Here is a 12640-nt window from a genome sequence, read left to right on the forward strand (position 1 = left end):
ACTGAGCCACCCAGGCGCCCTCAATTTCTACTTTTAATAAAAATACAGGAGCATCCAAAAAGAGTGTTTGGAATTCCTCCTAGAATCCATAATATTCAAATTCAAGTTTACCTACCTAGATTTAATCCTCAACTCCACTACTTACTAGCTGGGGCTCCAGTTTACCTAAAATAGCAGTGGTTTTAAAAATGTACATTGGTCTGGTGGCTTTGATTCATGAAATCAATCATTGGAGTGTGTGGGGGGGAGTCCAGGTTCCTTCCGTCTTGTGGCTCTGCCATCCTTAGGGTACACCCTTTCCTATATGGTACAAGATAGTTCAGCATGTCCACATTCTAACCAATGGGAAGGAGGTGAAGGGGATGGGAAGGTATACCCTTTTCTTCAAGGACAAGACCTTTTAAGTGCTTGCACTTAAAACATCTTCTCACATCCCTTTGGCCAGAATTTAGTCAGATAGCTGTACCTCACTATAAGGGAGGCCAGGAAATAATAGTTTTATCCCAGATAGCTGTATATGTGGCCAAATAGTTTATTACTCTGAACGGAGCGAATGGCTAGTCCAAATCAATAACTACTATGGCCTTGAAAATACTTTAAATTACCCACAGATACAGACTACATGGATTTTTTTTTTAAACTTGACCTTAATCCACTAGAGCTAATTTTTCTTTCTGTGGTACTAGAGCATGATACCTCTATTTGAACATCCAAAGAAGGAAATGGCTTATGTTTATTTTTATTTTTAAAAATTTTTTAGAGAGAGAGTGAGGGACAGAGAGAGAGGGAGAGAGAGAATCCCAAGCAGGCTCCATGCTCAGTGCGTAGCCAGACATGGGGCTTGATCTCATGACCCTGAGATCATGACTTGAGCCAAAATCGAGAGTCAGATAAGCGACTAAGCCACCCAGGCGCCCCAGAAATGGCTTGTGTTTAGAGGCCATGTTGAATGACATGTATGTTTTGTGTTGTTTGTTTATCTAAATATGTATAGTTGAGGTTTTTTTCCAGTTTTATTGAGGTATAATTGACATATAACATATAAGGTGTACAGTATAATGACTTGACGCACGTATAGTTAAGTTCTTTCAAGGTCAATTCATTTGTGATGTAACTTCCCTTTGATATCTTCATAGGAAATTGACAAGATGGTTTTTGGAGAGAACCTTTTGATATTGTACCTGCCTTCTATTGTGATTACGCTGGCCAATTTTATCACCCCAATGATCTTTGCCAAGATCATCCACTATGAGGATTATTCCCCAGGCTTTGAGATCCGGCTGACAATACTTAGGTAATGCCTAGACATGCCAAGCAGGTCACCACTTGCCCACTTTCCTGCCCATGGCAGACATTGCTAATCAATTGTGGCACCTTTTCCTGTTGAGCCAAGAATCCTCGACAACCTTCAGACAGCCTGCATGAATGAATCAGAGTTTGCTTATGCAGTGAAATCTCTTTGACTTAAGCATGTACTCAGTGGTATTATATTTTTGGTTCATGTATTAGCACATCCACAGCTGAGGGCATAAGGTGCGGCCCTGGGATTGCTCGGAAGATGTTAGAAATGACAAGTGTATACCAGCAAGGGAATGAGGAAATGAGAGAGTGAAGGGAAGGCTGTTGATAAAGGGTTTCTTATTGGGGCTGTTGGCAGCTGGGGCTTGGCGCTACCGGACAACTGGGTGTTTGGGTGGGATATATCTTAGTGGGTTCCCACCCACCAAGGTGTCCAACCTGTACTTCATAAAAGTAGCTGGCTCCCAGAGGCATCAATTCCCCCATGCTCCCACCTCGTTACCCCCGTGTATGGGCCTTGGGAGGAGAGGAGAGGAGAGTTACAAGCACTTACACCAGGAACCCGGGGCATCTGCCGGGATAATGAGTGCTAAGAAAGTGGGGCCAGGTCACTGACTTGTTGTAATATCTCTTTTCATTCTAAATAAATACTCAGTTTCTTAAAAAAGAAAGAAAGAGGGCGCCTGGGTGGCTCAGTTGGTTAAGCGACTGCCTTCGGCTCAGGTCATGATCTTGGAGTCCCTGGATCGAGTCCCGCATCGGGCTCCCTGCTCGGCAGGGAGTCTGCTTCTCCCTCTGCCCCTCCCCCTCTCATGTGCTCTCTCTCATTCTCTCTCTCTGAAATAAATAAATAAAATCTTTAAAAAAAAAAAAAAAGGAAAGAAAGAGAAAAGAGAAAGAAAGAAAGGACAGCTGTAAAGCAGGGTCTCGGGAGTGAACACAAATAAGTTGAAGAGGACCAGGTGGGGACTGTGTGATATAGAGCGTTTCATGCCTCAGATGGTATTTGCACTTTTTTTTAAACTTTTTATTTTGGAAAATTTCAAACAGAAACGAAAGATGTAATAAACCTCCATATGCCCATCACTTAGTTTTGATCATTACCAACAATTTGCTAATCTTGTTTCATCTGTCCCCCCAACACACTTTTGCTGGATTATTTTAAGCAAATCTTTTTTTTTTTTTTTTAAGATTTTATTTATTTATTTGACAGAGAGAGACAGCGAGAGAGGGAACACAAGCAGGGGGAGTGGGAGAGGGAGAAGCAGGCTTCCCGTGGAGCAGGGAGCCCGACGGGGGACTCGATCCCAGGACCCTGGGATCATGATCTGAGCCGAAGGCAGACGCTCAACGACTGAGCCACCCAGGCGCCCCTCTTTTCATTTTCTTAATAGTAACTGTCAAATAGTAGAAGTTTAAAATTTTACTGAAATCCAGTTTATCATTTTTTTTCTTGGATTATGCCTTTGGTGTCACATCTAAGCAATCTTTGCTTGACTCCAGATTTACAAAGATTTTCTCCTGTGTTTCCTTTTTTTTTTTTTTTTTAAGATTTTATTTATTTTTTTGACAGAGAGAGACACAGCAAGAGCAGGAACACAAGCAGGGGGAGTGGGAGAGGGAGAAGCAGGCTTCCTGCCGAGCAGGGAGCCCGATGTGGGGCTCGATCCCAGGACCCTGGGATCATGACCTGAGCCGAAGGCAGATGCTCAACAACTGAGCCACCCAGGCGCCCCTGAAAGATTTTATTTTTAAGTGATCTCTACACCCAATGTGGGACTAGAACTCACAACCTTGAGATCAAGGGTCACATACTCCCCTGACTGCACCACTCAGGTTAGACATTTAAAAAAATATTTGGGGCCGCCCAGGCGCCCCTAGACATTTTTTTTTTAAAGATTTTATTTATTTATTCATGAGAGACAGAGAGAGAGAGAGAGAGGCAGAGGGAGAAGCAGGCTCCCAAGGAGCAGAGAGCCCGATGCGGGACTTGATCCCAGGACGCTGGGATCATGACCTGAGCCGAAGGCAGACGCTTAACGACTGAGCCACCCAGGCACCCACCCCTAGACATTTTTAAGTGTACAATTCTGTGGCATTAAGTACATTCCCAGTGCTTTGCCACCAGTGCTGCTATCCATTTCTAGAACATTCTCAGAATCCCAAACAGAAACTCTGTAATTATTTGTGGGTTTGCTTTGGAGCTTTTCTGCTCTCTAGCCTCAGTTCCAAGGAGCCGGCCTGCCCTGAGGCCTCCTCTTCCCACCCCCTCCCCTCACTCTTCCCCCCGCAGGTGTGTCTTTATGCGGCTGGCTACCATCTGTGTGCTGGTGTTCACACTGGGTTCCAAGATTACATCCTGTGATAACTACTCCTGTGAGCTCTGTGGCTACAACCAGAAACTCTACCCGGTGAGCCTGCAGGGATGGGGGCATCTTGCAGGGGGAGGTCACTGTGGGGTGACAGGCTCAACATCAAGAGAACGGCCGTCAAAGCTATGGGTTTGAATCCCCAGTTGATGCGCTTTCCTGCTGTGTAGCCGAGTCACACAGCAGACACTTCTGTAGGCTTGGAAACCAGAGTCTGTGCTGGAGCTCCACGGAGCGTCCGCTGATGGCCTCCGGAGGCAGCAGGATCTGCGGGTGGACGGCGCATTGGAAGGAGTGTGAGAACCTGGCTTTCTCTGCCCCAAGTTGCCCCTCATTTTCTCTTGATCTCTTTGGTTTCAGTGCTGGGAGACCCAAGTTGGGCAGGAAATGTACAAGCTGATGATCTTTGACCTCATCATCATCTTGGCTGTGACACTTTTTGTGGATTTTCCCAGAAAGTAAGTGTGAGGGATACCCCTCTGATTTCCGCCTACCCCTCCCAGTCCCTTCCATATCCCCAGTGGAGGCTCCCATCACAGCTGCTCTTCATAAAGTTCTGACACACATCACTGACAACCATCCAGTGACTTTGAGCTGTCTCTAGGCCATTGACCCCATAGTCCATTAGGTGCCCCCTTGAAAGACAGCATGAACCAAAATGGCGCTGCTTTCCATGAAGTTTCCATGGAGATGGCTTCTGACCATTAGCACAGCAACTATCAGGGGAGACCTTCCAGGTTCACGCCCCAACACTGCCACTTGCTGGTCATGTGACCTTGGGCAATAAGCTCTGTGCCTGTTTTCCCACCTGTGAAATGGGGATGGTAGCCGTAGCCACTTCACAGCACAGTTTGAGGATGACGTGAGAAAATGCAGATAAAAGTACTGAGCACTCAACAAAATATTATCTGTCGCTATCATGATTATCATTACCACATTGTCATTGCATTATTATTATTGGCATTTCCTTGAGCCTTAGGTGAAACTGTTGACTTAACCACGTTTTTACCCAGCTGTACAAATTATCCAGGCATATCAGTAGTCCAGTAAGCCCTTAAAAATAAACTTTAAAAAAGAAACTATCCTTTTATTTTTATTTATCTATTTATTTTTAAAATTTTATTTATTTTATTTATTTATTTATTTTAAAGATTTTATTTATTTATTTGAGAGAGAGAGAGTGAGAGAGATAGAGTGCATGAGAAGGGGTAAGGTCAGAGGGAGAGGCAGACTTCCCACTGAGGAGGGAGCCTGATGCGGGACTCGATCCTGAGACTCCAGGATCATGACCTGAGCCGAAGGCAGTCGCTTAACCAACTGAGCCATCCAGGCGCCCCCAAAATTTATTTATTTTAGAGAGAGAGCGTGTGAACACACAAGCAGGGGAGGGGCAGAGGTAGAGGAAGAGAATCTCAAGCAGACTTCCCACTGAGCTCAGAGCTGAATGTGGGGCTTGATCTCAGGACCCTGAGATCATGACCTGAGCAGAAACCGAGAGTCAGACACTTTACTGACTGCGCCACCCAGGCAACTCTGTTTTTATTTATTTATTTATTTATTTTAGAGAGAGAGAATGAGAGAGTGGGGGGTGGGGGTTAGGGGAGGGGCAGAGAGAGAGAGAGAATCTCAAGCAGACTTCCCACTGAGCTCAGAGCTGAATGTGGGGCTTGATCTCAGGACCCTGAGATCATGACCTGAGCAGAAACTGAGAGTCAGACACTTTACTGACTGCGCCACCCAGGCAACTCTGTTTTTATTTATTTTTTTATTTTTTTACTTTTTTTAGAGAGAGAGAATGAGAGAGTGGGGGGTGGGGGCTAGGGGAGGGGCAGAGGGAGAGAGAGAATCTTAAGCAGGCTCTGCACCCAGCACGGAGCCTGACATGGGGCTCAATCTCACAACCCTGAGATCATGATCTGAGCCAAAATCAAGAGTCAGATGCTTGACTGGTGCTTCGAAACTCTCCTTTTAAAAACCTATACAAATATGACATGAGTGTGTACTTATTAAAAAACGTTAAATATTTAGAATACAGAAATAAAAACAGAGGCCTAGAGAATAGTGAGACTTCTCTTTTGTTACCGTCCCCCTAGCTCCCCATTCCCACCTCATTTTTCAGAGGTGGCCATTGTTAACACTTTGGGGTAGATCCGGCAGTCCTTACAAATAAAAACACATTTACAGAACTACCTATGCAAATAAACACACAGTCTTGCTAGGAGTGTTCTTTTTCTCCCTATAAATAGAATCACACAGTACATCCACATTGGTCTGCAGCTTGCCTTTTCTTCCCCCCTTCCTTGGACACACAAAATATCATGAACAACTTTCCATATCAGGACACATGTATTTTCCTCATTTATTTTAAGGACTGTATGATATAAGTCCATGCCCTATAATTTGTCATTGTAGCCCCTACTGATGGGCATTTAGGTTGTCTCCAGTGTTTTTGCTAATATGAGACAATCTACAGTGAGCAACTGTGTGTGTTAATCTCAAGCCCCTTGTCCTAGGGTTTCTGCAAGAAGCGTGTAGGATTCCAGGAAGTGGTATGCTAGGCAGCAGGGTTCTCATAAGCCATTTTCTGTGTGAATGCACATTACTTTTTGGGCTTAGTGGCAAGCAAGAGCACAGAGACTGTCTGTGTCATTCATTGTCACCACAACCTGGTGAAGTAGGTTGTTATAATTCCCCCACATTCCAGATGAGGAAAACAAACGTCGTCTAACCTTATTTGGCTGCTGAGCTGTAGATCTGAGATTCAGACTCTGGTCTTAATGATTCCGGAGTTCACTGCATTCTGCATCTTCTAGACATGTGACTAACCAGTTTCCAGGAGAAATGTGTGCGGAAACAGCCCTGATTTGGTGGACGTGGTTCTGTGGCCTTGGCAGGCCTGGCAGTCCAGGTGAGAAATTGTCCCCTTTGTTTCTAGGCTCCTGGTGACCTACTGTTCCTCTTGGAAGCTGATTCAGTGCTGGGGACAGCAGGAATTTGCCATTCCTGATAACGTTCTGGGGATCGTCTACGGGCAAACCATTTGCTGGATTGGAGCGTTTTTCTCACCTCTTCTCCCTGCAATTGCAACCTTGAAATTCATTATCATCTTTTATGTGAAAGAGGTAAGGAGAGCGGGGGTAGGGGGCTGATATTCTGGACCATTCTTGACCTCACAAGGCATTGGGCAGGTCATGTGTCTGCAGCCCACACACATCCCACGAATCAAAATTACATCCTTTGGGACACCTGGGTGGCTCAGTCGGTTAAGCATCTGCCTTCGGCTCAGGTCATGTGCCAGGGTCCTGGGATCAAGTCCTGCATCAGGCTCCTTGCTCAGCGGGGAGCCTGTTTCTCCCTCTGCCGCTGCTCCCCCTGCTTATGCTCTCTCTCTCTGACAAATACAGAACCTTTAAAAAAAATTACATCCCTTATTTGGTGTATATTTTTATTCTGGAAAAAAGACTTTGAATGGATTTCCACATCTTTATAATTTTGAGAGTTTTGTCAAGACCTTTTTTTTTGCTCCTGTGATTGAAATGTTTCTGTAAGTCACTGTCCAAGAGGGGAGCCGCAGTTGAGCCATCACTTGGCGGTGGCACATTTTGGTGATGTTTCACAAGACGTCTGTTAATTGAAGTTCTGTTACTTTTCCGTTTGGATGTTGGAGCCAATGTATTTATTTTCAGGTCTCAAAAGTATTTGTGTAGCTCTTCCAGTGGCTCACAGGCCCCGAGCACTGTGCCTGAACTAAGTGCTTATTGGGTAGAGTGGTCCTGTGGATGACTAACTGATCTGGGCTTATTAACTGAGCTGCTTTTTTTTTAATTATTATTATTATAGAGGCAATATATGCTCACTATTAAACTATATACAGGGGCGCCTGGGTGGCACAGTCGGTTGAGCGTCTGACTCTTGGTTTTGGCTCAGGTTGTGACCTCAGGGTCACGATATCGAGCCCCACACCCGGCTCCGTGTTCAGTGCAGAGCCTACTTGAGCTCCTCTCTCCCTCTGCCCCTCCCCACCGCCCACGTGCTCTCTCGCTCTCTCTCAAAATAAATAAGTAAATCTTTTTTAGAAAACTATAAACTATATACAGATATGCGTATAGTAACTTCCATCCCTTCTTCTGGAGGTACTCTCTGTTAACAGGGCCCACGCTTACTAATTACCTATTATGCCAAGCCCTGAGGATTTAGAAATGGAAGTAACAATAATAATAAAGGTATTAATAATAATGACAGTAATGATGGTTGTAAGAATACCACGTGCCTCCACTCTGCTGAACACTTTACACAGGTTATCATGGAATGCTCACACACATCTTTTGAAGTAGGTACTGATGTTAACCGTATTTTGTGAATCAGGAAGCTGAAGTTCAGAGAGGTTAAGTAAGTGGCCCAAGGTCACAGAGCTTATAAGTGACTCCAGATTTACTTCACTCCAGGACCTAAGCTATTTAATCCTTCCGTAAGCAGGGCCTTGGATTGGGCCATACTTCCGACCCAGATGTTTTTTGGCCTTTGAAGAATGTTCTGGTGCTTTCATGTGGAAACTTGAGTTGGTCGAAGGCACCAAAGGAGAGATGGATGTGAGAAAACTTAGAAGAAATTTTTCCTTTTCCAGAAAATATTGGTCACCCAGTGCCTTCCTGGTATGTAGTCTAGCAAAGATGTGTGGGGGTAACGGAATAGGTCATGGGCACTGGGCTGAGTTCTGACACCACAGGCCTGACCAGCCAGCCACCCCCAAACAGGACACCAGGGGGCCCTAGCACTCATTGCTGTTCACCTCACAAGATTTTCCGGCTACTGCAGCAGTCAGAACAGCTTGAGGCCCCCTCCCAGTAATGTTTTTAAAAATATTAAGGAGAAATTGTATGCCTGTTACTAGACCCCTCACCCCCTTTCCACTTGATATTTCCACAAGTCTTTTTTGCCTCGATAGAAATATTTGTTTTTATTTTTTATTTTTATATTTTTAAAGATTTTATTTATTTGAGAGAGAGAGAGAAAGCAGGAGGAGGGGCAGAGGGAGAAGGAGACTCCCTGCTGAGCAGGGAACCCGACACGGGGCTCAATCCCAGGACCCCAAGATCACAGCCTGAGCTGACGGCAGATGCTTCACCGACTGAGCCATCCAGGTGCCCCAGAAGTACTTGTTTTTAATACAGAGGAAAAATAAATATGCTTATAAAAAATTCAAACAAAATCTCTCTTAACTCGTTCCTTGTTAGCGTAGATCCATTTAATACATATTTAAACTCCTATAAAGAATACTTTTTAAAAAACATAAATGAGATCATAGGGCATATTTCACAGTGCCATGTGGGACGTAGCGCTCTCTCACTCTCTCTGAGGGCTCCCTGGTATTGCACTGTGCAGATGCACTTGAACCTTCGCACAGCCCCTGTTGATTGCTATTTAGGTTGCTTCCAGTTATTCCCAGATACCAGCACCTGCAGCAGTAAACATCCATTTCTATGTATTTTGGCCCCTGTATTCTATTTTCTCATCGGGATGAATTTCCCCAGGGTTGGGGCCTGGATTAATCATGTTTCATTTTGATCTAGATTGCTGACTACCCTCTGGAAAAGTCATACCAGTTTACATTGCCACTGGAATGCATAAATGTGCTCGTTGATCGTCAGGGGAGCTAGACTCTTACTTTTTTCTCATTCTTTCTCTCCCTTTAGATGAGTCTTCTTTATACCTGCAGACCCTCCCCAAGGCAGTTCAGAGCATCCAATTCTAATTTCTTCTTCCTGTTGGTGTTGTTGATTGGGCTGTGTTTGGCCATGATACCTCTGACAATCAGCATGGCACGGTAAATATGACTTTGTTTTCTAGAACATTTGCTTGCTTCTTGGCATGTCCCTCTTTTCTGTTCAAGGGTCCCTTGCATTCTTTATTGGCTTTCCTCATGGGGTTCCACCTGCAGAAGCCAGTAAGTCACTCCTGGTTTGGCCAGGCCCACCTTTGTTTTAGAATCTCTCTCCGGATGCTAGAATGTCCTGGCCCATTTCCGGAAGTTGGGCTTGCACTGTTGCCATTGTTTTAAGAGAGTGCCAGTGGGTCTGTCCTGCCCTACTCCTTTTTCCTCGGACTTCTCTTCTAGTCTCCTTTGTTTCTGATTACAAAAATAAAACATGCTCACTGTAGAAGACTCGGAGTATCTTCAGTGTGACAAGCACTGTGCTAGGTGCTAGGAGTATAAAGATGATTCAGACATGGCACAAGGAATGTAGAGTCTAGTGTGGAATTTGGTAAGAGCAGAAATGCTTAAGACTAAGGATCAGAAATTGAGAGTTCAAACCCCAGTGACCCTACTCCCTAGAACTATAACCATTTATATCAAAGGCAGGCAAACATTTTCTGTAATGGGCAAGCCTAAATATTTAGGCTTTGTGGGCCATATGGTGTCAGTAGCAACTGTTTAACTCTCTTGTGTCATTATGAAAGCAGCCATAGACAATATACAAACTAATGGGCATGACTGTGTTCCAATAAAACTTTATTTATAAAAAACAGATGGTGGGCCAGATTTGGCCCATGGGCTATATATAATTTACCAATCTCTCTGACTTATATTCTCATGGAATTCCATTTCTTCATCTTTAAATTAAAATTCTTGAACTTTGAATCTGTGTCTCAGATCTTATTTTTTAACCAATTTGAGTGTATATATTTTTATTGTTTTTTGTTATAGTGATAGGTATTATATAAAAAGTCAAACAGTACAAAAGGATATAAATTAAAGAGAAAAAATTGCCCCTTATCCTCCCTTCTTGGTCCCATTCTGTCAAGGTAACCACGATTAATATTTTATGACTACTTCCAGAAATTCATATGAACAATGTATTTACTTTTAAAAAAACACATATAGAATAATGCTAAAACCCTGTTTGGCTGCTTATTTTTTCCACTTAATTTTATATTGTGCCCTTTTCATGCCAGCATATACAGAACTGTCATTGTTTTAAAATGTTTTTTAGCTTTGATTTCTTTATATAATAAATACATTCACATGACACAAAATTCAAAAAGCATGAGGATATGATGGAAATTCCTTTTCCAGTCCTGTTTCCCAACTACTTAGTTTCTGTCTGGGAGCCAGTCACTTCACATCTCTGTCTCTTTCAGTGGTTTTTTAGTATTCTGTTTTATGAATGGATCATAAATTATTCATTCATTTCCTTAAGCATTAGTTAGGTTGCTTAAGAATGTTTTTTTATCCATAAAGATAGGACTGCAATGGAAAATCTTATACACAGAACTTTGTGATGTGAATGTAGGCAATTCTTTGTAGGCTTTAATTACAAATTTTTTCCATTGTAATTTTATTTGATTCCCCCCCTTTTTATTTTGAAAAATTTCAAATCTGTAGAAAAGTTTAAAAAAATAGCAACAATGAAGACTCCTATACCCTTCAACTGGATGTCCCAGTTGTTAATATTTTGCTACATTTGTTTTATCTCACTACATACATTTTTTATGTGTGTCATGACCCAATTGAAATTGTTATAGGCATCATGACATACCTAAATAATAACCTCAGACACCCCCATTTTGAGATCTGGGGGTGCACAGAAGATTGGAGCTAAATATTTGAGCATGCAGCTCCTAAAAATAAGAGCATCCTCCTTCCCACACATCCACAGTAACATTATCATATCTAATTAATACATCATATTTCTGCTGTTTTCAGATTTCTCCTATTGTCCCCCAATAGTCTTTTATGGCCTTATTTTAAAAATGAGGATCTTTTGAGTTTTACCCATTGCTTTTGATTGCTGTGTCTCCTTACTCTCCATTAATTTTATTTATTTTAAGTAATCTCTACAGCCAATGTGGGGCTCAAACTCACGACCCTGAGATCAAGAGTTTTATTTTCTTCTGACTGAGCCAGCCAGGGGCTCCTCCTTATTCTCTTTTAATCTTTGATTCTTGAGGGGCGCCTGGCTGGCTCTTGGTGGAGCATATGACTCTTGATCTGGGGGTCATGAGTTCGAGCCCCATGTTGGGCGCAGAGCCTTTTTTTTTTTTAATTAATTAATTTAAAAAAATCTTTGATTCTTTGAAGAGTCCACAATAGTTTCCGCACCTCCAAATTAAGAGACTGGTGAATAAAATCACCACCACATTCTGGATCTGTTTGATTGTTGTCTCATAGTGTCATTTAAATTGCTCTTCTGTGCTAAATTTCCTGTAAACTGGAAGTTTAGTCTAGAGACTAGATGAAGTTTCAGGGTCAGCGTTTTTGGCCAGAATGTTCCAGAAGGCCCGTACGATCAGGCAGTTCCTCTCGGGTCACTGATAACAAGCCTAAGCCCCTGGGTCTATGTCTTGGCAGCATCCCTTCCTCAAAAGCCTGTGGGCCATTCACCAACTTCAACACCACCTGGGAGGTGGTCCCCAAGACAGTGAGCACCTTTCCCAGCTCACTGCAGTCCCTGGTCTATGGCGTCACATCGGAAGCCTTTGCAGTGCCTTTTTTCATAATCATCTGGTGAGTAACAACTGCCTGGACCCTTGCAAGTATTCTCCATTGAGGCACAAGGAGCTTTCCCCACTGGGAAATGGGAGCTCACCGGTCACACTCGATAAGTTACCAAACACCCCTCTCCCTCTGCCCCCTCCCTGCCTGTGTGCTCTCTCTCTCTCCTCACTCTCTCTCTCAAATAAATAAATCAAATATTTAATAAAAAGGGCGGGGCACCTGGGTGGCTGAGTCAGTTAAGCATCTACCTTTGGCTCAGGTCATGAGCCCGGGGTCCTGGGATCGAGCCCCGAGTTGGGCTCCCTGCTCAGCAGGGAGTCGGCTTCTCCCTCTCCCTCTGCTGCTCCCCCTGCTTGTGTGCTCTCTCTCCTACTCTCTCTCTTTTTTTTTTTTTTAAAGATTTTTTTATTTATTTACAACAGAGAGAGACACAGAGAGAGAGGGAACACAAGCAGGGGGAGAGGGAGAGGGAGAA

General features: G+C 43.5%; 1 protein-coding gene across 1 annotated transcript in view; it reads left to right on the forward strand.

Moving 5' to 3' along the window:
• TMC7 (transmembrane channel like 7) overlaps nucleotides 1-12640 on the forward strand; it is a 37746-nt gene that overhangs the window by 17036 nt on the left and 8070 nt on the right. The window contains exons 4-10 of the mRNA XM_081818875.1: nucleotides 288-307; nucleotides 1137-1294; nucleotides 3593-3710; nucleotides 4029-4126; nucleotides 6604-6790; nucleotides 9362-9492; nucleotides 12019-12174. Of these exons, the coding sequence (XP_081675001.1) occupies nucleotides 288-307; nucleotides 1137-1294; nucleotides 3593-3710; nucleotides 4029-4126; nucleotides 6604-6790; nucleotides 9362-9492; nucleotides 12019-12174 (868 nt within the window). The remainder of the gene's footprint in view (nucleotides 1-287; nucleotides 308-1136; nucleotides 1295-3592; nucleotides 3711-4028; nucleotides 4127-6603; nucleotides 6791-9361; nucleotides 9493-12018; nucleotides 12175-12640) is intronic.

This window comes from Leptonychotes weddellii, chromosome 5, assembly GCF_054177405.1.
Source record: "Leptonychotes weddellii isolate Sample4059 chromosome 5, ASM5417740v2, whole genome shotgun sequence".
NCBI classification, from domain to species: Eukaryota; Metazoa; Chordata; class Mammalia; order Carnivora; family Phocidae; genus Leptonychotes; species Leptonychotes weddellii.